Here is a 25,454-nt window from a genome sequence, read left to right on the forward strand (position 1 = left end):
CCCAGCTGCGTCTTGGTAGAGGAGGCCGGCAGAGGCAGCGAGGGTCGTTAGGATCATTTATTCCCACCCAGCTGCGTCTTGGTAGAGGAGGCCGAGGCCAGGGGCATCATCTGGCTCTGCCAAAACCAGAATTAGAAGGAGTTGCGGTCTTGTGAGTCCAGCCTATGCTCTCCCTTGGTGCTGGGCTGAAAAAAGATCATGAGGAGTTCAGTTGAGTGAGCCTCCCTCCTTCCATCAGTAAAATACAGTCATCTCACATCATAATATCTCAGAATCTTTCTAAGAAATGAGTATAGTTCTTCTTATGGTTCATAAAAATAGCACATGGGGTCAAGGAGCAGGTCATACATTGGTCTCCAAACTATGGGGAGACCGCTTCTCTACCTTGGCCTCTGTCTAACCACATAGAAGTCATCCTATCACTGTCACCATTCTCACACAGTTGTGGGGATTTTACGCAAAACATGTAGTTAATGTTTTTACAGGATATAGATCCCAAAGACAGACAAGATTCCTGGCATGCATTCCTCACAAAAATATCTGCAACTAACAGAGAGTACATATGATTATGTAGCACGTACATCAGCCACGGACTGCTTCTGTGGCTGAGACTGAATCATGCTCATCTTTGTATGACCCACACAGTGCCTGGAACATAGTAGCTACTTAGTACATGTTTACTTAATTAAAAAGAATATTCAACACTTTGGAAAATCATAATTTATAAATCATGCCATCAGTGGGATTTTCCAAAATATTGAGGAATTCCAGTCATACCTCTGTCGTCCTGGTCTGGTTTCTTGTGTGTGTGACAAATAGGATGGTCATTTTTACCCTGTATCTTTGAAAGTCCCCAAATTATTGTTGAATCACAATGTTGAAGGTCATGAGGTGAAGATCTTGCTCAGATATAGTTTTCCCCTATAACGACAATGAAGTCACTCTTCCCGGGACAGACCTTCTGTGTTAAGGATGTTGGCGCTGACTCCTCTGATTCTGATTCGAAGTTAGCTGTGGTGGGATGAGGGAGGGAGAGGGAAAGTCCACGTCGCCCAGGCCCTAATGAGGTAAGTGGGCTATTGAACTAGTGAGAAAGTGGCAACACCAACTTCTCTTCTCCTTCTGCCTGTGGCTTTTGGGTTCCAACCAGACCCCACCTCCCTCACCTTACTCATCTGGTTGTTTTGGTTGATTTGCTTCATAGAAGTCACCGCCCAGTGCGAGCCACCCTCCTAAATTCAAGGTCAAGAGCTCGCCTCTGATTGAGAAGCTTCAGGTAAGCGCAGAATTCATTGTCCATTGCTACCTTTTATCTAACTCCACTTCTCCCATCCAAGTACTAACCAGGCCTAACCCTGCTTAGCTTCCGAGATCAGACGAGATCAGGTGCGTTCAGGGTGGTATGGCCATAGACCTAACTCTACTTCTTATCCAAAATTTGCATGGCTTTGAGGCTCAGAGGGGTAGTCCTTGTGTCACCTGGATAATTGGCTCCAATAATCAGCCAGTGATCAAACTGCAGTAGATGATAAGGATTTCACAGCCCTACCTGAGGAAAAAGAACTGACATAAGGACCACATCATAAGCTCATGTATTTGACATTTAGTGGTGGGGGTTGATGGATAACGGGATGCCTCTTATGGGGCTGCGCTCATGCCTGTAATCCCAGCACTTTGGGAGGCCGAGGCAGGAGGATCAGTTGAGCCCAGGAGTTCAAGACCAACCTGGGCAACATAGTAGGGCACCGTCTCTACAGAAAATTTTAAAGTTAGCCAGGCATGGTGATGTGCACCTGTAGTCCCAGCTGTTCTGAAGACCAAGGCGGGAGGGTCACTTGAGCCCAGGAGGTTGAGGCTGCTCTAAGCTGAGGTCACTTCATTGCACTCGAGACTGAGTGATAGAGCATGTTCTTGTCACCAAAAAAAAAAAAAAAAAAAAAAAAAAAAAAAAAAAAAAAAAAAAAAAAAAAAAAAAAAAGTCTTAACAGGAAAGGATACAAAAGTTGCAAGAAACACTTCGGAAACAGCCAAGCCCTCTCTCCCAAGGCCTGAATTTAGCCACAAACCATTTAAGCCCTACACAGGGCTGGTGTTCTGCTGCTGACACGGCACCAGTATGGACACGTTTGTTGTTTGAGAAGCATCCTGTCCAACCTCTCCACCAGTCACCCTGTGTGCCCAGAGCCCTTGCCCACCATGCCCAGGGCTGGCTGGCTCCCTGCAACTGTAATTAAGCAGAAGACACTGGCCCTGAGGTCACAGTCTTATAGAGACAGAGCTTTCACAGGTGATGCAATGGAAGACAGGAGGCTGGGCATGGTGGGTCATGTCTGTAATCCTAGCACTTTGGGAGGCCAAGGTGGGTGGATTGCCTGAGCTTAGGAGTTTGAAACCAGCTTGGGGAACATGGTGAAACCCTGTCTCTACTAAAAATACAAACAATTAGCTGGGTGTGGCAGCACGTGCCTGTAATCCCAGCTGCTTGGGAGGCTGAGACAGGAGAATCACTTGAACTCAGGAGGCGGAGGTCGCAATGAGCCAAGATCACACCACTGTACTCCAGCCTGGGCAACAGAGTGAGACTCTGTCTCAAAAAGAAAAAAAAAAAAGACTTACAGGAGTCAATGCCAGAGATCTCAGCTGCAGGTCACTGCCCAGCTCCTGCTGCTCGAGATCAGGGTTTCTCAGCCTTGGCATGACGAGCTGGATAGTGCTGTGGCTGGGCTGTCTTGTGCACTGCAAGGTGTTTAGCAGCATCCATGGTCCCACCCACTGATGCCAGAAGCACTCTCCAAGTTGTGACAATGAAAAATGTCTCTAGACATTGCCAAATGTCTCCTGGGGGCAAATTCAATTCCCACCTCTGACCCCAGCTGAGAAACACCGTTCTAGAATTTCAGAGCAAGAAGAGAGTAGAGCGGGCCGGAGTAACTAATGAATGTTTTATGAAACACCTATGTCCTGAGCCTGTCCTTAAGGGATGGGTGACTGAAAAGGAGGGAGGAAGGTGTTCGCTGTGGGAGAATGGAAGCAGCTAAAGTGCCGAGGAGAGGGCGGATGTTATGTCCAGGTGGAGGCTGTAGGGGAGGCTTCTGTTTTCACTCTGCCCTCTGTCCAGCCACCCAGGAGAAAAAACAAGGCTCTTGCTCACCGTAGCCTCCATGTAGGCCTAACTAAGACCACTGGCTCACCAACTTCATTCTGAAGCCATCAGAGGTGTCAAGACGAATAGCCACAGCCTCTGTAGTGCCCAGCCATGGGAGAGCCTAGGGATTTGGATCCCAGCCTGATTTGGAATTAAAGCAAGCATGTCTGGTTTCTGGCCATGAGCCTACCCTGTGGAGAGTGGGGAGGGTTCTGTAGTGTCTACCTGAAATTTAATTCAAGCTGAGAAGCCCTGATTCCACCCAGCTGCAAAAATAGGGAGTTGCTGGCCAGGCGCAGTGGCTCACACCTGTAATCCCAGTACTTTGGGAGGTGGGTGGATCACCCGAGATCAGGAGTTTGAGACCAGCCTGACCAACATGGAGAAACCCTGACTCTACTTAAAAAAAATAAATGAACAAGAAAATTAGCCAGGTGTGGTAGCCATGTCTGTAATCCCAACACTTGGGAGGCTGAGACAGGAGAATCGCTTGAACCTGGGAGGCGGAGGTTGCGGTGAGTCGAGATCGTGCCATTGCACTGCAGCCTGGGCAACAAGAGTGAAACTCCATCTAAAAAAAAAACAATAGGGAGGTGCTGCCTATCACTCTGGGAGGCTACAGGGCTCCTAAATACGTAACAAGGATCTCTCAGAAGGGATCCCAGAACTCCAGCACCACTCCTAGCAGCCAGCTGAGGGGCGCAGCTCCAGACTCCTCCCTCTGCCTCCCTGCAGCCCACCCCAGCCCTCATTCAAGTGCCAGAAACCAGTTACCAAATATTCTATATCCTGTAGTTTTGGACCCATTCCTTTCTCCAGTCATAAATAAGCCTTTTGGGGAAATACAGCAACTTGAGAATGAGGTTTGGATGTTTAGTTGTGCAATCTCATTAAGATTATCAGCAATAGAATGACAACTTAGCCAAATTCCACAGGAACCTTACTTTGTTGGGAATATGTGGGAGAAAAAGCTAAGAAATGCATCACCAGTTAGATTTTCTTCTAAATATTCTACTGAATGAATTATGAACTGGGAGTTTTCTTTTTTAGGATAGTCCAAAATTCACAAGTCAACTTTCCTGCTGACGATCAACATCCATTTTATTTGCAAGCTGTGTTACAGAGGGAATTTCTCTGCTTGAAATTTAGAGGAGAAGGGCACTTCCTTTAAGGTCCAGCTAAGTCACTCTGCCGTGAAGCCCTCTCAGCCATTCCAGCACATCACCTGCACAGCAGTTACGCTCCAAATCCTTCCCTGGGTACTCACCAGATGCTGCTTTCTTTCTTTCTTTCTTTTTTTTTTTTTTTTGAGACAGGGTCTTGCTGTGTTGCCCAGGCTGGACTCAAACTCTCAAACTCCTGGGCTCAAGCAAACCTCCCACCTCAGCCTCCTATGTAGCAGAGATTACAGGCACACACCACTGCACCCAGCTTCATATGCTGCTTTTTGACATGGCTTGGGCTCCTAGTATGCTATTTAACTTATGTATTTTATATATTGAACTCTTACCATGACTCAGGCTTGCCTGTATGATCATCTTTCTTAAGATCACAGTGAAAATACTAACACCCTTCTAAACATGTACAATGCTTTCTAATCCACGAGTCCTAAAGTAAACATAGGAGTTCTACAGGACAGCAGAGTCTGGGGCGGAGGGTGGCGCCAAGGGGAGCTGGGAGGGAGAAGGGGGAGTATGGGGCAGTAGAGAGTACAAAGGGACCAGAGAGAAAAGACTTTGGAAGTCAGGCCAAGAGGTTTGGACAAAGAATCCGAGATTCAGAAAGGCTGTTGGACTTGCTGAAGGCCTGAAGATCACGCTGCTATTAAGTGAAAGATCCAGTATTTGAAGTCAGATCTGTTGGTATGGAAAACCCCTGTACTTCGCCTTGCACATCTGCCCTTAACACTCTGTCCCTTCTCTGTCAAGTCTCACAGTGGCTCTCTCTCCTGGTTCAGCACTGCCACAGGGTCTACAGGAGGCAGCTCTGCGGTGATTTGGGAATGCAGAGAATAGAAGTGCCCCTAGATGGCCCTAAAGAGGATCGGACACTCATGCACGTTTCCCCCATGGACTCCTTCGGGCACCACCACCTTCTCTGTGGTGATGGATGGATCTGGGACCACCTGCCTCCTCCACAACCAAACTCAAAACTCCCTGAGGCTTTGGTTACCTTTGGGTGACTCTCCCATTTGGCTGCCTTTCATTTTGATCAGGTCACACCTGTACCTTGATACCCCAAGTGGTGGCTCATACTATGGTGTGTTCTGCAGCCTCCCTCCTGGAGGAGCTCAGTGGTCTGCCATGTCCACCACCCTGCCGTCTATTAAGAGGGAACCTGGTACCTGAAGGCAGAGAGAGAATCAGACCTGGTGTAAATCTCAGGGCAGATCCCTTAGCCACTTTTCTGATTGTGCAATGAGAACACAGCTGAACGTGTGGTGTTGCTGTGGAGGACACAGGTACATGTGGCTGGCAATAGTAGGCATCCAGTGGGACTGGGTACGGTCGACTGTGATGAGAAAGGTGATCACAGAGCCTGACTTCCTGTGAGATCCTGGCGCTGCACGTGCTCCTGGCAGCTGCTGCTTTGCCACCTGGTCAATAAGTTGGGCTTGTTCCGGGACATTTTTGTTGGAGCCTCATCAGGGCTGGCTGAGCATTTTGGAATGCAGCCTGTGCAATCTAGGTAGCAGGAGGATTGAATATGCAATGCTTCCAAGAGCAGGCCATGATGGGACAGTGGATCATGGGTTGGGAAGTAACTTAAGGCCGGGTAACCAACAAGCTAAAATAGAGGCTCTCATCTCTTCCCCAGTCCTATTTTAAAATGTTCATCTTCCCTTGACAGGCCAATTTAACCTTTGACCCAGCTGCTCTGCTGCCTGGGGCCTCACCCAAGAGTCCCGGACTCAAGGCCATGGTGTCACCATTTCACAGCCCACCTTCTACCCCCAGCAGCCCTGGCGTGCAATCTCGGCCCAGTGAGGCAGAGGAGGTGCCCGTCAGCTTTGACCAGCCACCTGAAGGCAGTCATCTGCCCTGCTACAACAAGGTACATTCTAGCTCCAGAGTATGGAGGTGTGTCTGTGGAAATGTGGGCACTGGCACTGAATTTTCTCTACCCTGTTGTCCTGGAGAAAGGAGGAAACACTCAGAGTTATCATCAGAGCTGCATTTCAACCCAAGTGAAATTTCTCTTCTCCTTTGCAAGTGATTCCTGAATAGGATCACCCTTCTTCCTCGACCGACTGGCTCCTCTCTTCTCCCTGTAACTGTGCCGTTTGACCCCAAGGCAAGTTTGGGGGTTGGCGTGCTCTCTCCTTTGTGGAGAGGGGTATTGAAATTCAGGACCGATCCTAGCTGCATAGATCATTAATATCAAAAGCAGAACGCAAAAGCTAAAGGCCTGATGAGTGATTCACACAGAATGCTGGGCGGCATCCCCAGAACTCCAAAACATCCTGCCTGGCCTGGTGTGAATAGTCCTGTGTCCCAGTGTGGGCTCAAATCATTCTTCCTGCAGCTTGCCCCAGTTAAAGAACATCCAAGCTGTTCCCTTTGCAAAAATGACATGGCAGGGTGCATTTCTGCAGATGCAACCCGGGTCTTCTATGTAAGCTTTCATCACATCCCTGGCCCTGCTGGGAGGAGGTCAGGATCAGACATACGGGCCAAGCAGGTAGCTGACAAATGTGGGTCAGGGCCAGGCCGGGGCCAGGACTTCAGGGGATCTGGTGCCAGGGAATGCTAAGTGGGTGAGGCTTTAAAATTAATGATGGAGAAACGAGATCTTCTAGGCTATTCTAGGAAGTTCATCTAGCAAAAAAGGGTCAAATGTGTAAAAACAGGAAGGACTCAGGGAAATATACTGGTGATAAGGAGGTGTTTGGGCAGGCTTGAGCCTGAGGGTTAGGGTCAGAGTGGAAATCTCCCAACCAGGGTGATGAAGACCCCTGAAGGCAGAGAGGAACCTTTGTGGAGAGCCTCATCTTCTCACAGAGTGCTCGGTAGCCAGGCGAGGCAGAAGGGAGGAGCTGCTATCTGGTCATAGTGCCTGGAGGCTTCAGCCTTCTGACAGCAGCAAGGGAAAGTTATTTTGGAATTCTGCTGGCCACGAGGGCTGGGATACATTTCAGAGCTGGTCCACGAGGACCTTGATACATTTCAGAGCTGGCCCCATCATGGTCTCAGGAAAGGGCTTGGGAGGCCCTGATAAACCAAGTATTCATTCCAAGCAACTCAGATGGGGAACTAGGATTGACAAGCAGTGGGAAAATAACATTTACAAAAATTTACTTTCATATTAATTTTTTTTTCCTGAGGCAGGGTCTTCCTCTGTCACCAGGGCTGGAGTGCAGTGGTGTGATATTGGCTCATTGTAACCCCCACCTCCTGGGCTCAAGCAAGCCTCCTAGTAGCTGGGACTACAGGCATGTACCACCATGCCTGGCTAAGTTTTTTATTTTTTGTAGAGATGGGGTTTTGCCATGTCCTCACCCAGGCTCCTGCAGCTCCTGGGCTCAAGTAATCCTCTGGCCTCTGCCTCCCAACTTGCTGGGTTTATAAGCCTGCACCACCACACCCAGCCCACTTACATGCTAATTTTTAAAGGACACATCACTCGAGTAGGTAGGATACCTGATGAGAACATTTTCATTGCACTTCTAAGTCTGATGGGCTAAGATGAGTCCTGATTCTGAAATTCACATGCTTCTGAGAGAGATCACCTTCAGGCAGCTCTGCTGGCGCTCCTGAGGAACGGCTCCTGACAGAGGTGGGCCTGAGTCCTAGAAGCAAAGGACTCTGGCCACTCAGGTTTCCCAGTATCAGCCAGCTTCGTAGGGGTGGGGAGGGCAGAGTTGGGGCAAGAGAGGAAGATGGTCACCAGGTATCCAGCTCAGCATCCCTGAGGTCCCTGTACCAGGGCCTGGCCATCAGCAGGCCGCTAACTCTCTTCTCAGTGCGATTCGTCTTTGTCAAAGTAAAATTTTCAAAAGTACAATTTTCAAAATCATGAGTTATCTCTTTTACTGGATAGAAAGCATTTGCATCTTCACAAGATGAAAGTCTGACTCTCATGCAAAATAGCAAGAGATTTTATTCAATATGTCAATTTATGAGGAAACTTGTAAGGTGCCAGAGCTTACCCAAACAGCATTTGAAGAACTGGTTATTTATAGACAATTAGACAATTCCTTTTTTTTTTTTTTGAAACACTGTCTTGTTTTGTTGCCCAGGCCGAAGTGCCATGGTGTGATGACAGCTCACTGCAGCCTCAACCTCCCAGGCTCAAGCCATCTTCCCACTTCAGCCTCCCAAGTAGCTGGGACCACAGGCGTGGACCACCATGTCCAGCTAATTTCTCTTACTTTTAGTAGAGATGAAGTCTCGCTATGTTGCCCAGGGTGATCTTCAACTCCTGAGCTCAAGAAATCCTCCTGCCTCAACCTCCCAAAATGCTGGATTACAGGTGTGAGCCACCATGTCCAGCAACAATTTTTTTTTAAAGTGTCAAAACAAAATTGCTAAATTAGACACCAAACTTGTTAATGTTTTTACAGTGCAATAAAATCATGAGTTGTTTTTTATTTTTTTCTGGATGGAAAGCATTTTGCATCTTCACAAAATAAAAGTCTGCAGGTCCCCATGTGATTTCACAATCTCACATGGCTCTAACCTATAATAAATGATTCATTCTCCTGGAAAATTAAATGGTCCTCGTGTGGACTTATGAAGCAGTGCATCAGACCAACATTGAACACACATACAGTCCTCCTCTTGGCCTTTTTTTACAAGTTTTGGATAATTTTCCCTAACGTTTTCTTCCAGGTGCGGACAAGGGGCTCAATCAAAAGGCGCCCTCCCTCCAGGCGATTCCGAAGATCACAGTCGGACTGTGGGGACCTTGGAGATTTCAGGGCGGCAGAGTCATCTCAGGAGAATGGTGCTAAGGAAGAGGATGGGGAGGAGGTGTTCCCATCCAAGAGCAAGGCCCCGGGACCTTCTCCATCCAGCGAGGGGACAGGGGGAGAGGGAGTGAGAACCCTGGGGTGCACTGAAAAGCCTCCTCTGAGGAGGTCACCCAGCAGGACAGAGAAGCAGGAGGAGGACAGGGCCACAGAGGAAGCCAAGCACAGTGAGAAGGTCAGGCGGAGTTCAGAGGAGGTGGACGGCCCGCACCCAGCCCAGGAGGAGGCCCCAGAAGCACCCCAGACCTCTGGCCCAGAGGCAGAGAATAGATGTGGGAGCCCCAGGGAGGAAAAGCCAGCTGGAGAGGAAGCACAGATGGAAAAGGCTACAGAAGTGAAGGGGGAGAGGGTGCAAAATGAAGAGGCGGGACCCGGACATCAGAGCCAAGACACAAAGAAGCCGGAGGAGGGAGCTGCAGGGAAGGAGAACCCCCTTAGTTCCCCTGGAGGAGTGAAGGGTGGCGATGTCCCCAAGCAGGAGAAAGGCAAGGAAAAACAACAGGAGGGGGCAGGGCTCGAGCCAGGTTGCAGCCCCCAGATCAGCCCTGCCCCACAGGAGACTGGCGGTGAGATCCAGAGCGGGCGAGTGGTCCTCAAGCCGGAGGTAGGTGGCCTGGCCCGTTCACACGCAGAAGGCAGTGCCAGGGCCAGTGTGTCCCTCGGTCACGTGCCCTGTTCTGTACAGTCCCTTCATAAATCAGCTCCATGCAGAAACAAAGGCACCAGGCTCCTGCCTCGTGCTGCCTGGTTGGAGAAATCCTGTCGCCGAGGCTGAGGGGACAAAAGGACACAAAGGGGAAGTGTGTCTTGTGCTCTTGCCAGCTTCTCGCTGACTCAGAGTTCTGGCAAGCTTCTGGGTATGTGTGAAGGGACCAAGCCTCAGCACCACTCAGTAACTGAGGCCTGCAAGTGTCTATGGAAGCCTGCTGAGTCCAGGGGCCTGGGCATGCTGTTGCAGGGAATCCAGAGACGAAAAGGAAAGGGGAGCTCCTTTCTAAAAATCATCTCAGTTTAGCACATGAGACCAGCAGCGCCTTTGCATGCAAGAAAAAGGTGGAATAGGGAGGCGACAGGAATCATTGTTAGGGAAGCCCAAATTGCAAGAGTGGCAAAAACAATCTGTATGTGGATGGGGCAAGAAGCTGGGGATACTTCAGGGCCAAGCTAGCATTTGAGCTGGCTCTCAGAGAAAGAGGCTGCATATGACGTGACGTTCACTCTCGTGCAGGGATTGGGCATTGCTGCACATGAGGGGGAGGGGGTGACTCAGTCCCTCCTGTCTGGGCCCACACTTACTGGCCCTTTCCCCTGTACCTGTCTGCTCCTCACCAGCTTCCAGGAAGCCCATCTTGAGCTCACCTGTCTATGCTTTAGGAGCAGAACCTGCCCTGCAGAGTCCCTAACAATGTCATCTAGTCAGTCACCACAAATGTTGCCCCTTTGCTGCCTTTCCTTTTTCCTTTCCTTTCACTCACACCGCTATCAGCTTCTTGCTACAGTGGCCTCTTTCCTGGCTTCCTGCTTCCACTCTTTTTTCCTCCTGCCTATATAATCCATTCTCTGGACAGCAACCAGCAGGTTTGATTTGTTTTTTAGATCAATTGCTCTTTGCTAAAATTGCTCACCTCTCGTATTAGGGTTGCCATAAAAAATTACCACAAACTTGGTGGCTTGAAACAATAGAAATAGACTTTCTTACAGTTCTACAGTTCAGGCCTCCGAAATTAAGATGTTGGCTGGGTTGGTTTCCTCTAGCGGTTCTGGGGGAGAATCTTCCCCTAAGTTCTAGCAGCTGCCTGCAACCCTTGGAATCCTCCCTTGCCTCCTCCAGCTCCTGGTGGCTGCTGCAATCCTTGGCTTGCAGATGCACCACTCCAGTCTCTGCCTCCATCTCTGTCACATGGCCTTTCACAGTTACTGTGTGTCTCAAAGTCCCCCTCCTTCCTCTTAGAAAGATATCAGTCTTTCAATGTAGGGTCCGCCCTAAATCCAGAATGATCTTGTTTTGAGATTCTTAGTTACATCTGCAAGATCTTTCCAAATAACGTCACATTCACAGGTACCAGGGGATAGGATGGGGCATCCCCACCTCTCCCTGACCTATCCCCCTCACTGTGCTCCAGCCATGCTGACGTCTTTTTGTTCTTCAACTACAGCAAGCTCAATCCCACTTCAGAGCTCCATCCTTGCTGTCCCCTCTGCATGGGACATTCCTTTTGATCTTCACATGGCCACTTCTTACCCACGGTTCAGAGCTCAGCCCAGATGGTCTCTTCTCACTGAGGCTTGTCTGTGCCACTCAGTCTAAGAGGACCTCCGTCCACCTCATCAGTTACTCTCTCCCACAATTCTACTTTGTCATCGTAGAACACATCGCTATTTGAAATTCTCCTGTGTATTTTTAAATTGTCTTTCTCTGCTCCTTTTCCTCACTGCATCTCTAGCATCTGCTACAGAACCTGGAACATAGTAGGTTTTTTTTTTAAAAAAAAAAAAACTTTGTTGAGTGATTGAATTTTTAAAGAAGAGAAAAAATTGCCTGACCCAAAAGAAATGATCTCTAATGATAGGACTACAGGTATAAGAGGAATTGATGTGTTCAGGGAATCTCCCGGGGCCCTCATTATTCTTACTCATGTGAGATCAAGGAGAAAAGTGTGGGTCCCAAAGACTCATCAGGTATGATAAGACCCTTGGGCTGAGCAGTTAGGCAGAGGTGCTCCAGATTTCTTTAACACTTTCCATTCTAAATAAGTGATCTTTAGATTTAGGATCTTCTGGATCTGAGAGATTCCACCAGGTCTCCAGAAGGCAAAAACATGGCCCAACAGTCCTTTTCGAGGATGAAGCCACTGGTTCCAAGCAGTCACCTGCCAGTGGTTGCCATGTCTTCTTGTTTTCAGGTTAGGAGGCACCTGCCTTCCAGGAGAACTTCCCATCTCACTGACAGCATCTTCCAATCCCGAGGGTTGAAAAGTCACCTTGGTTGAAAAGTTAGCAGGGGGGCCGGGCGCGGTGGCTCAAGCCTGTAATCCCAGCACTTTGGGAGGCCGAGGCGGGTGGATCACGAGGTCAAGAGATCGAGACCATCCTGGTCAACATGGTGAAACCCCGTCTCTACTAAAAATACAAAACATTAGCTGGGCATGGTGGCGCGTGCCTGTAATCCCAGCTGCTGGGGAGGCTGAGGCAGGAGAATTGCTTGAACCCAGGAGGCGGAGGTTGCGGTGAGCCGAGATCGCGCCATTGCACTCCAGCCTGGGTAACAAGAGTGAAACTCCGTCTCCAAAAAAAAAAAAAAGAAAAGTTAGCAGGGAACAGGGCTGCTTCAGGGAGGTCTCAGGTAGAAGTCGTCTCCCTGCAGAAACTCCAGGAGCTCTGGGGCAGGCTCACTGGTAATCTCTCAAGCCTTGCCACTTCCATATTCCCGACAGAGCCCTGGGCAGGTGAAGAGAACGCCCAGCACCCTCAGGAGCACGCTTTTCCCAGACAGGCAGCTTTGGTGGAGAAAGAGTAGCTGCACTTCCACCTCTGGATGGAATGACAGGAATGCTTTTCCTCGCAGTCATCTCTGAGGTGCCAAACTTTGATGCCACTTAACCCAATTGCCTAGCTTTGTTTGTCTGTTTGTTTGTTTGTTTTGAGATGGAGTCTCGCTCTTTCACCTAGGCTGGAGCGCAGTGGCGCAATGTCAGCTCACTGCAACCTCTGCCTCCAGGGTTCAAGCAATTCTCCTGCCTCAGCCTCCCAAGTAGTTGGGATTACAAGTGTGCACCACCATGCCAGGCTAATTTTTGTGTTTGTTTGTTTGTTTGAGATGGCGTTTCACTCTTGTTGCCCAGGCTGGAGTGCAATGGCATGACCCTGGCTCACTGCAACCTCCGCCTCCTGGGCATGGTGGCTCTCCTACCTACTTGGGAGGCTGAGGTAAGACAGTCTCAGCTACTTGGGAATCTCAAGTGACTCTCCTACCTCAGCCTCCCAAATAGCTGTAATTATAGGCAAGCGCCACCACGCCCACCTAATTTTGTATTCTTTTTAGTAGAAACAAGGTTTCTCCATGTTGGTCGGGTTGCTCTTGAACCCCTGACCTCAGGTGATCCGCCTGCCTTGGCCTCCCAGAGTGCTGGGATTATAGGCATGAGCCACCACGCCCAGCCAATTTTTGTATTTTTAGTAGAGACAAGGTTTTACCATATTAGCCAGGCTTGTTTGAACTCCTGACTGCAAGTTATGCACCTACCTCGGCCTTCCAAAGTGCTGGGATTACAGGCGTGAGCCCCCATGCCTGGCTGACCTCAGTTGCCTGGTTTAGAGAGAGAAAGAAACCAAGGCTCCAAGAGAGGACAGAAGTTGTCCATGGTGATAGAGCTCAATGAATGTTGATATATTAGGCACCTGCCCTATCATCGCAATAAGCTGCTTACAATGTACCTGTGCACATGTGCATAATTTGTTTAATCTGGAAGGGGGCACTGTCTCCAGTCCTCCTTGTTCCTCTCAAACCAGGTCAAGGTCAGAATCAAAATGCCTGAGTCACTAGTGCAAAAGGATTCATCAGTGAGAATAATGACAAGGTTGACCCCTTGAGTCGTGGGCTTCCCCAGCACCCGTGGCTGTCCCAGGTCTTTCCTGGATCCCAGAGGCAGCACACACCTCAAAGCAGTTTTCTAACCCCCTAACCTAATTCCCATCTTGTTCCTTGGTTGGTAGAAATAGATCAATCAGATAAACTAATTATGGTTGCATTCATGCAATCAGCATTTAACAAACACCCATTATCCCTACCGCTATATGAGATACCGGGAGTCAAAAGTGAAGAAGACAGAGGCATAAACAAATAACGACAAGGCAGTAGAATAAATAGGATTCTGCCCTGGAAGGGTGCTGTGTGAAGCACAAAGGCTGGAGCAATTTGTTCTTCAAGAGAAAGCAGGAGAAAGTTCTGTAAGTACGCCAAAGGCGTCACATGTATGAAAGCACTATAAAGCGTTACCTAACTGTTAGGTTGCCCCTCACACGTGTTTTAATATATCGTGCTGAAAGAAACCTGAGGGTTTCAGTCACAGGCAGGCTGGACATACCAAGTCACTGCACTTAGGATTCTGTTTATAAGGAAAAGTCACCCTGGAAAGAGGCCACAGAATCAGATACAACTCTAACACTTCAAATACATTTAGCAAGTGTTTCTCAAACACTCATGTAAGTATTGTGTAGGATACTTAGCTATGCCAGAGACAAGCTTACCCAAACAAAGACACTGGAAATGTTTGGACATCAAATCTGAGACTTTGTTGTATTAACAGTAAACGCTGACTTCCTAATTGCCTGATTCAGTTGCTTTCCAAGTTATTCCCTTTGGTTTCTCAACATTTGATTTGAAATTCTTTTCTCTCTGAGCTGATGAAATACATCCTTCTCTTGAGAATTCCCTACCTTTGTAACTCTGTAGTGTTCACTTTGTTCTTTCTTTCTTCTCCCTCCTGGTTAACTGGCAGGTCAGCAGACTCAGTTCTCTTGGGGATGCACTCCCTGCATTTCCACTTCAGTCATCCCTCAGACACGTTAACTGTCCTTCCCAGAGATGCCTCTGCCTCTCCTTCTCTTTCTCCCCTTTCCCCTCCTCCTCCTCCTTGCCCCTCCTCAGCCCCTAGCATGACCAGCATTTTGTGGGAGCTCAATGAATAACCAAATTGTGGCCAAGCACAGTGCCTCACACCTGTAATCCCAGTATTTTAGGAGGCCAAGGAGTGAAGATGGCTGGACCCCAGGAGATGGAGACCAGCCTGGGCAGCATGGCACAGCCCCATCTCTGTGATGATACCAGTGCTAGCCTTTCTTTTCTCTCTGTACAATCACAACTCATTCCTAACAGTATCCCTGTTCTCCAGACCCACCCTACGCATCATGGCCAAACTTTTCCTATAAATACCGTAGGTTGTCTGCTCTCCTATCCCAGAACCTTTGATATTGCCCACTGGAAAATGGAGCCCATGCTCCTCCACGGGCTGGGCTTTGCCACGTGCCTAACCTTCACTGCCTCCGTGCTCCCGAACAGCTGGGCCAGGGCTCCAGGTGGCCTGTGCCCTCCACCATTCTGCAGTAGGCAAAGGCATCCCCTCACCCACTCCCACAGCCTCTTTGCCCAAATGCCTGCACTTCCAGCTGAAATTGCCTGCAGCCCACTTGAACCCAGCCCTCACTGGTACCTGGAAGTCCTCTCACCAGGCCTCTATCTTCCCCTCCACAGACCTTTTCTGATGCCCCCCTGCTCAGTATAGTCCATTAGGGTGGTCCACATCACCCCTCACCTTGTACTGTGGTTACATTCCCAGAAGTTTCCATTTCTCAGCTAGAACTGACGGAGACAAGGCTGGAGTCCTGGTACAGCTCCTAGCACAGAAGAGTCTCAGAGTGATACCTTTTGAGTGACTGTTGAATAAATAGCTACTTTACTGTCTTTTTACTCAAGTATTAGTCTTTTATTTTTGACTCTTTCTGTCCTTTTCCCATTTATATGCTGCCAGAGAATCTTGAGCAGTGTTTCAGGAAAGCGCATTGAATGGGAATGAGAGGTCAGCCATCAAGGGATGGGCGTGGCACTTAGTACTTGACGACTCAAGCTCGGATCCCTGGGTTAAAATCCTGACTTCACCGCGTACTAGCTGTGTGACCTAGCGGAAATAAACTCTCTGTGCCTTAATTGCCTCACCTATAACAGAGTTAATAGAAGTGCCTACCTCATTTGCTTTTGTGAGGATTAAATAAGTTGATGCATTAAAAAAAAAACTAAGCTGGGCACATAGCATTCTTCTGACTATCATTCTTACTGTTACTCCTGCTGTGACTATTATTGCCTGATCCAGCATCCCCGAGGACAGATGCTGAGTGTCAGGATTTCCTCACCATTTTCTTAATTCATTCTTTCCTCCAGTGTTCACAGGATGACACTCCTGTCCAGGACACTAAAATGTGAAGAACAGCTCATTGTGCTCCAGTGACGAAGTTGCTGGACACATCTCTTTGCAAGTAGCAGCAACAGTCGTAGCAGCAGCAGACAAAGGCATTGCGGAGGCAGAATACGCTTCGTGTCCGGAGTCAGCCTGAAGACACAGGGCGGATTATTTCCCAGCCTCCACACCAAATGTTTCCTCGAAAATAGAGACTGGATCTGAGGGCAGCAGACTTTTATCAGCTTGAGTTTATGTCATTTGATGGACTTAGTTAAACAACAACTTATTTAAAACAATTTACTGTTGCAACAAGTCCCCAGGGGCACTGGTCAGCCCGTGGAGGGCTGGATGCTATCCACACCCACCTGTCCCTGCAGCCGACCTCCAAACTGAGCTCTGAGTTAGCTTATCAGATTTTGCTTGGGTAAAGTTCCTTTTTATTGTTCCAAAGTTTTTACGGTTCTCAAATATCAGTTAAAACCTAATTTTAGGTGGCTATAAACATAAAATATAAATTATGAGTAAGCTACAGAAGACCCTAAATTGTATCAAAACCCTAGAGACAACTTTTCAGCTTGGTCCAAATTTGAATTGGCCAACCAGTCTTTAAAACATTGGACTAGAAGAGATAATGATTGAAACATTTTAAAAAAGGAAAAAAAGTGTCTGCTTTTCCTGCCTTGTGATTTTCCAGACCCCCATGGGAGATCGCTGGCTCGGCTCACTCCCTTCTCCCACCTTTGAGATTGTGAAGAACTCCCATGGAGAGGCAGAATGGCAGGAGGTTTCGTGCCGCGTTGCACATCCTCCTGAAAGCAAGGCAGTGACACTGAAGGATGCCGGCTCTCCGATGGATCCTGTGAGGATGGATTTGCATTTCCAGAATCCTTGAGCATGGATTAGATGTTTCCTGGGAGGTGCCTTGAGTGTCATGATGTGCAAGCTACATAATTAAATCATTTTTATTAGTTTCCCTGGCAAGCTTTTCTTGATTCACAGCCCAGATTGTTCTCCCCAACACAGAAGGAGTGAGTTGGAGTCTTTAGTCTCTTCTTATTGGGTAGCTCTTGCTTTAATATTCTGTTTGGAAATGTAGGGTGTTCTGCAAGGGACAGGGGGCCTTGACTACCCAGTCTTTGACTTATATCCTCTCTCTTCTTCATGCGCACCTGTGTATTAATCCAAATACACATTTAAACTTACGGCTGATCGTTGTTCTGATTTGAATATTTTAATGTCTCAATGTGCTGATTTGGTAGTTGGAAGGATTGTTTTTCTGGAGGTCTGTTAGACTGCATCCTACGCTGACTTCAGAAAACAGTCTCTCAGACAAAAAGGCCTTATGTCGCCACCGGTACCTCAATTTCCTCCTCCCATTTACAGTTTTTCTAACTCCAGGGTAGTGTTTAGTGTTCATATTTGGGATATATTTCTTTTTAAATAGTTTGTAATTTGTAACAAACTTGTAACCTGGTTGAGACTGATATTGTCATAGTTATGATAAACTTTGGATATTAGAATTTGGGAGATGTGTGTGTCAATTATTTTGAAATCTATAAACTTGTCTATCTGTCTAGCTAGCTAGCTCACTCGGTGTCAATCTAGCTACCATCCATTAATCGACAGAGAAGTCTAACCTAAACAATACTTGGTTTTATTTATATATGTCTTTGGGTTGTTTATACACACGTACTATCTGGGCAAGTACTTTGTGAATATGTGCATGATTGTGAGTATGTGATGAAAAGGGCCACTTTTCTTTACTTGAGGAAGGCATGGAACAGAAAGTATGGGCTTTAGAAATGAAAAATTAAACTGCATTCTTCTTCTGGAGGGTCTAAACATTATAGTAGTGGACGAGAAAGGAGCCGTAAAAATGACAAGAATGTGACACTGCAGGACCATGCTTGTGAACATCAAAATACCTTTCTATCCCCCAAGTCCCCTGTTAGTCACATTATTTGGTCTATTTTGTGAAAAAAATGGAGGACCCTTGCCGGGCGCGGTGGCTCACGCCTGTAATCCCAGCACTTTGGGAGGCCGAGGCGGGTGGATCACGAGGTCAAGAGATCTTGACCCCGTCTCTACTAAAACTACAAAAAATTAGCTGGGCATGGTGGCGCGTGCCTGTAATCCCAGCTACTCAGGAGGCTGAGGCAGGAGAATTGCCTGAACCCAGGAGGCGGAGGTTGNTAATCCCAGCTACTCAGGAGGCTGAGGCAGGAGAATTGCCTGAACCCAGGAGGCGGAGGTTGCGGTGAGCCGAGAGCGCGCCATTGCACTCCAGCCTGGGTAACATGAGTGAAACTCTGTCTAAAAAAAAAAAAAAAAATGGAGGCCCCATTCCCACGGCTTGTTCATTAATAAAGGGGGCTCTTGGCAGGGAATTCATGAAGTGCAGGGACTGAGTTTTGTTGGTGCTGCAGCCCCGCTGCTTATAGCTCTCCTTTCTCAAAGCAAACATGATCAGGCATTTTATTTGCATGGTTGATACTGGAACTTCTAAATTTGGGATTAGTTGGGCACAGTGGCTCACGCCTGTAATCCCAGCACTTTGGGAGGCCAAGGCAGGTGGATTGCCTGAGGTCGGGAGTTTAAGACCAGCTTGGCCAACATGGTGAAACTCATCTCTACTAAAAATACAAAAAAAAATTAGCCGGGCGTGGTGGCAAGCGCCTGTGATCCCAGCTGCTCGGGAGGCTGAGGCAGGAGAATTGCTTGAACCAGGGATGTAAAGGTTGCAGTGAGCCGAGATCATGCCACTGCCCTCCAGCCTGGGGGACACAGCAAGACTCCCTCTCAAAAAAAAAAAAAAAAAAAAAAAATTGGCATTAAATAAATTTATCTGTGTCTTAAGTAGCACAAACTTATTAACAGGTCAGGAAGACCTTGTTTCTTTCAGGTTTCCTTAATAGGTTTGAAAGAAAACACTGATTCAGCAATAGGGCTAAAGAGTCAGAGTCATTCTTCCACTATCTTTGTAGTCTAGCTTGAACTTGAAATTGTGTCCTTCCTTGCTTCAGCGAGGGAGCAAGAAAAAACCCAGATGCCAATATTGGCAGAAGGGATCTGCCAATATTTAAAAGGGGGTTGTGACTCTGTTTCAGCTGCATGTGGAACTAGGTAAGCTTCAGGGGCCTCAAAACTCCATGGCCCTCATGGAGGTCACCCTGAACAATGCCCAGTTTGCCATGTAGATTTTGGCCTATGACCAGTTAACTACATGTTCAATAAATGTATGTCAAATAAAGAAATAAATGCGTGAAAAGGCAACCAGTTTATCATCTTCTGATTAGGTTCTTTTGATTAGGTACATGTTTAGTACAGTTCTGTGCTCTTGTACCTTTAGTACTGAATGAGTAAGATCACCCAGCTGCTGCTGACAGAAACCCAACTCAAACTAGCTGATGAAAAACAGAACTATATGGATCAATGAATCTCTCTCCCTTCTTCAGTTTCATAGAACTGAAAAAAACAGACCTAAATACAGTCAGCCACGTGATGTCAGGAATCTCTCATGGTATTGATCTCTGCTTTCCCTTGTGTTGGCCGTATTCTTTTATTTTTAAAAAATTATTTAATTTTCTTTAATAGCTACAGCCAAGGCTCTCTTTTTCTTTTCTTTTCTTTCCTTTTTAGTGAGACAGAGTCTCACCCTGTCACCCAGGCTAGAGTGCACTGGCACAATCACAGCTCACTGCAACCTCTGCCTCCTGGGTTGAAGCAATTCTCGTGCCTCAGACGCCCAAGTACTGCAGTTACTTTTGCACCAACCTAAAAACTCGGATTACAAGCATGCACTGTGACCGAATTCCAGGGAGCAGGGGACTTACAGGCCCTTGGTCTCTCACTCACCCAAGAATGGGAGAACCCAGCCCGGCTCGGTGCACCGGCAAGTAAATATCGGACCCCAAAGAGTTTTGCTGAAAGTAATTTATTTAGGCAGAGAAAGAGAAAAAAGAGAGAGAAAAAGATGACAGAGAGAAGCTTTCACAAGATCGTGAAAGGGGATCAAGATACGGACTCCGAAGAGGTGTGGAAGAAGGGGACTTTTAACCTGGGAGAAATTCCCGCCCTCTTCAGGTTTTCAGGGCCTGTGAAAGGAGTTCCCTTAAACTCTCGCTGGAGTGATTGATCTTTGATTTTTCCCACGTGCGCCAAAGTTTAAACAAAGACCCTTAAGATCCCGGATGGAGAGGTGGGGGGGTATGGTGCTGGGAAGTTATTGCCTTTGAAACTACGCCCCCTTGTGGACCCGGGAAGAGAATACATTCCCTCGGCACCACCAGGCCTAACTAATTTTTGTGTTTTCAGTAGGGGCGGGGTTTCACCTTGTTGGCCAGGCTGCTCTCAAACTCCTGGCCTCAAGGGATCCCACCCACCTCAGCCTCCCAAAGTGGGATTACAGGCATGAACCACCACGCCCCGCCAGTCATATTGTTCTTACCAGCCTGCAAACCCAGTGAAAAGGCTTACTGTTTCCCCATAACAGTGGGGAAAAAATTCTGTAGAAGCTTTCCATAGGCCTTATGTGGCTCATGTGCCTATATCTGAATCAACTGTTACGACCAAAGAGATGCAGAGACTGCGTGCCCTCTCCCGGAGCTAGGAGCTAGGTGAGTCAATCCTGTGCTGTCTACAAGGCCTGCAAAGGTGAGCAAGGAGATTTCGCAAAGTGAAATGAGGGTACTGTTCCCAAAAGAAGCTATGTTGGCAGGTAAAAAAAACAACAGCTGTTTCCCACAGGGCAAAACCTGAAACACCAAATTACTATTCCATTGTTTGCTTCAAAATTAAATTTTGTTTGATTCCAACTAGTTCTAATCAAATTTTTTGTCTATGGACCAGGTGAAAAAAGGATAAACAGAATGTCTATATATAATGCATGATCAGGTGGTTTATGATGATGTCACGAGTACTGAACAAAATCCAGATGCTCACATAAAATGGGATTCAGTTTCATAAGCCACCCAAGGAAATGGGTCTCTTTATGTAATACTGTGTTACTGTGCCCAGAGCTAACCTGTAGCTCCAGGAGAGTACAAAGTGTTTGTATTATGCTTCATTGTACACAGTGCCTCAGATATGGTAGGTGCTCAATAAATATTTGTTAAATAATGAATGACTGAACTGATTTCAGAGCTGGGATGGGATTATTTTCAACAGTCATCCCTGCTTAACACCTCTTTTATCTGATAGCAGGCACCTGAAATGTCATTATTAGTTTCCTTCAATATGCAATACTTCGGAGAGAGATCATTACTTGAAGCCTCCTTTGTCATTCATACCTTGGTGTGAAATGTTTCTCGAGACCCCAGAGAGAGTTACAAAAGAGAAGCAAAGTGCCAAAATTCTAGAGTCAGGAGACACACTTTTCTGACTTCCCGGTTTTGCTGGGGTAACCCAGGCTCACCACGAGCCCTGTGAGGGATGGTCCTGAACACAGTGGATGCTGAGAAGAGACCATTATTCCAGTTTTGCCCTCAATTCCACGAGAGCTGTGGGAATTCCCACTGTGGTCCAATGGGGCAGGAAACTGGTTCTTTGAGACTCCTCAGAGGAGGAGGAGATGATGAATGTATGACATGCCTCACAGGGTAAAGGGAGCCAAAAGAGTAAAACCACCCACCTCCAAAACAGGAACTAAGAGATGTCTTACACATCTTCCTAATCCTGAAAAGATGTGGGGCTTCTCCTTGGGAGCTGGAACACCCTGTGCCTGGAGCAGCCAGGAAGACATTATGAGGGGAGCAGGATGCCAAAGGAAAAGGTCAGAAAAGGCTAGGATTCTGGGCAGGTGCAGTGGCTCATGCCTGTAATCCCAGCACTTTGGGAAGCTGAGGGGGGTGGTGGATCACTTGAGGCCAGGAGTTCAAGACCGACCAACATGGAGAAGCTCCAGCTCTACTAAAAATACAAAAATTAGTTGAGCCTGTTGGTGTGCCTGTAATCCCAGCTACTGGGGAGTACTGGGGAGGCTGAGGCAGGAGAATCACTTGAACCTGGGACGGGGAGGCTGCAGTGAGCCGAGACTGCACACTGCACTCCAGCCTGGGTGACAAAGTAAGACTCAGTCTCAAAAAAAAAAAAAAAAAAAAAAAAAAAAAACTTACCAGTTGCTTGTGTTTTAAAGAATGAATGGGCTGAATTGCACTTTAACCAGCATTCAGAAACAAGATTCTAGAATGATTATATGGTTGGTACTCAAAGGATAGCCAACATGGTGAAACCCCATCTCTACTAAAAATAAAATTAGCCAGGTGTGATGGTGGGTGCCTGTAGTCTCAGCTACTCGGGAGGCTGAGGCAGGAGAATCACTGGAACCCAGGAGGCAGAGGCTGCAGTGAGCTGAGATCACACCACTGCACTCCAGCCTGGATGACAGAGTGAGACTCTGTCTCAAAACAAACGAACAAACAAAACAGAGGGTAATAAGATAAACAGGTAGTAAGATTCCCGGGCAGAAGTGAAGGTGTCCTCGTGGAGAGCAGTTCTTTCACAATCTGGATATAAGATTCATATTACCTCTCTGACCTCATGTGCTATCAAAACTTAAAAACAAGTAAAACCTTTTGAATGAAAAATGAAGAGGCTGAGGCAGTTCCAAGAATTCATTAATAGTGACTCAGTGAAGGGACTGCAAAATTCAGAGGGAAGCATGATCTAAATGTCATAAAAAGGATCATTGCCGGGCACGGTGGTGGGTGCCTGTAGTTCCAGCTACTCGGGAGGCTGAGGTGGGAGGATTGCTTGAGCCCAGGAGTTCTGGGTTGTAGTGTGTTATGCTGATCGGGTGTCCGCACTAAGTTCGGCATCAATATGGTGACCTCCAGGGAGCAGGGGACCACCATGTTGGCTAAGGAGAGGTGAATTGGCCCAGGTCGGAAATGGAGCAGGTCAAAACTCCAGTGCTGATCAGTAGCGGGGATAGCTACTGCACTCCAGCTTGGGCAACTTAGCGAGAGCCTGTCCCTTAAAAAAAAAAAAAAGAAAGTAAAGAAAAAAAGGATGATTGAGGGAAACCAAATAGAAATGTGTTTAGTAAAATGTAGCTGAAGCTTTTGCTGGATATTGGACTAGAATCTGGAACAGACACAAATTTTCAGTCAGATCTAAGTTTCTGTTTAAATTGGAGCAAGGCTTGCTGTGGGTGACACAAACCTACCAAGAAAACTGCCATGGCCTTCTAGTCAATTAGTACAAAACCCCACAAGCAGCACACAAGGCTCAGCATATGAGCATGAGGCCAGTCCTGTGTGCCAAATTAGTGAGACAGTTCCTTTGAGTGGTGAACCCATGTAATTAAATGTATTCTCATTCCTAAGGACTGACCTTCTTAGAGCCAAGTCTGCACCACTTAGGCCTGAATTGGGTAAGAATTCAGTGGCCAGCAAACCTTAGTTATAAAATAGTCACTGAATCCCCATTACAAGTGATTTAAATGCCCATTCACAGTTTCAGTAACGTCATGCCAGAGTTATTCTAATCATCTCCTAATGGACTTACTATTTTTCTAATTTCTTTTACTCCCTCTTACACATCTAACCCCAAGTCAAAATTGTTGTCGTCAATAATACTTTTAACATGATCACCATTCAAAAAAGCTTTTATGCCATCAAAACTCTTAAATGGAATTAAAAGATCAAAGCATGGCTTTAAAGTTCTCCAAGAGCCGCTGGTTCTCTTCTTTCATGTTTCCATCTTACTTGCTAACCAGCCAAGCCAAGCTCCTTAGCACAGAATTGTACCAAGAGCTATACAAGCTATAAAAGTGGATGAGCAGGGTTCATCCTTTTGACCAGGCCAACTCTGGGAGTGTGTCCTAAGGAAACAATCCAAAGTACACGGAAAGGGGCTGGGCGCAGTGGCTCAAGCATGTAATCCCAGCACTTTGGGAGGCCAAAGTGGACAGATCACTGGAGCCCAGGAGTTGGAGTCCAGCTTGGGCAACATAGTAAAACCCCATCTCTACAAAAAAATACAAAAACATTAGCCCAGGTGTGGGTGAACTAGCCGGGTGTGGGTGGTACATGGCTGTCCCACTACCTGGAAGGCTGAGGTGGGAGGATTACTTGAGCCCAGGAGGTTGAGGCTGCAGTGAGCCATGATCACACCACTGCACTCCAGCCTGGGCAACAGAGTGAGACTCTATCTCAAAAAAAAAAAAAAGTATATATACAAAATATCAATGAAATGTTTGACACCAGTTACTTATACAGTGGAAAAATAATTAAGAAAAGGATGTGTCATTATCTTAATGGGATACTATGAAGCCATTACAAACAAAGGAATGGAAAAGCAGACTTGGGAACTTATTTTTATTTTTGATCCCTCTCCCCAGGCTTGGAAAATTAAAACAATGAACAAAAACAAACAAGGCTGGGTGCAGTGGCTCATGCCTGTAATCGCACTTTGGGGGGACAAGGTGGGCAGATCACCTGAGGTCAGGGGTTCAAGACCAGCCTGGCCAACATGGTGAAATCCCATCTCTACTGAACATATAAAAAATTAGCTGGGCATGGTAGCACATACCTGTAATCCTAGCTACTTGGGAGACTGAGATAAGAGAATTGCTTGAACCTGGGAGGTGGAGGTTGCAGTGAGCTGACATCACGCCACTGCACTCCAGCCTGGGAGACAGGGCAAGACTCTTGTCTCAAAAAAAAAAAAAAAAAAAAAAAAAAAAAAAAAAAAAAAAAAGAAAAGAAAAAACCCTTGAGAGTGTATACTCAGCAAAGACAGAAGAAGTGTCCAGTTTTGTCATGTTCCACGCAACGTGAGTCAGAGCTCCCAGGAGTGGGATACAGCTCAGGCAGGGCAGAGAGCCCCAGCGAAGGCGTGCACACTCTCAGAAGGAAGGAAGGCAACACTTAGCTGCTCAGGACTTGCCCTGATGAAAACTTCTCTCTCCCCAACTTTCCCCACCCGTGACCCATCCTCAAGCTACCCGACAGTGTGTTACAAACAACATCCAGTTCTCACACCTTAGCTCAGTAGGAGGAAGAAAAGTGGTTTCAAACAAGGAGAGAGTGTCAATAGTTTTATGCACTTTCAAGCAAATAGAAACCGTAGACAGGGCTGCCCACCTTAGACCTGGCCCCTGCACCAGCCAGCGACAGGGCTCTCTACATCACCAGAGTGGGCCAAAGGCTTTTGAGTGTTTGCTGTTTGTTCTGAGGTTTCTTCGCTGCATTTTGCCTGTTACACGCCCCACGGGCATGAACCCTGGTCCTGACATCCTATCGCTGAGTGTCTCCCCCAAAGCTCACTGGCATTAAAAGGAAGGGAGGGAGGGAGAGAGAGAAAAAAGCGCAGAGAAGCGGGTGCAAGTGGGAAGCTCTCAGCGAGCAAGTGAGAGGGCAAATGCACCACCAGGACCTGGGAG

General features: G+C 47.3%; 1 protein-coding gene across 7 annotated transcripts in view; it reads left to right on the forward strand.

Moving 5' to 3' along the window:
• The window catches only part of RCSD1 (RCSD domain containing 1), a 75,320-nt gene extending 57,733 nt beyond the window's left edge, over nt 1-17,587 (forward strand). For 4 of the 7 annotated variants that reach the window (XM_017534155.2, XM_017534153.2, XM_037740492.1 and 1 more), the window contains 4 exons: nt 1,205-1,276; nt 5,996-6,199; nt 8,977-9,720; nt 16,051-17,587. In XM_017534155.2, the coding sequence (XP_017389644.1) occupies nt 1,205-1,276; nt 5,996-6,199; nt 8,977-9,720; nt 16,051-16,092 (1,062 nt within the window). In that variant the 3' untranslated portion in view covers nt 16,093-17,587. The remainder of the gene's footprint in view (nt 1-1,204; nt 1,277-5,995; nt 6,200-8,976; nt 9,721-16,050) is intronic. The other 3 variants (XM_017534152.2, XM_037740493.1, XM_037740491.1) reach the window with 1 other exon arrangement.
• The last annotated feature ends 7,867 nt before the right edge of the window (nt 17,588-25,454 follow it).

This window comes from Cebus imitator, unplaced genomic scaffold (genome assembly GCF_001604975.1).
Source record: "Cebus imitator isolate Cc_AM_T3 unplaced genomic scaffold, Cebus_imitator-1.0 Scaffold84, whole genome shotgun sequence".
Taxonomy (NCBI): Eukaryota; Metazoa; Chordata; class Mammalia; order Primates; family Cebidae; genus Cebus; species Cebus imitator.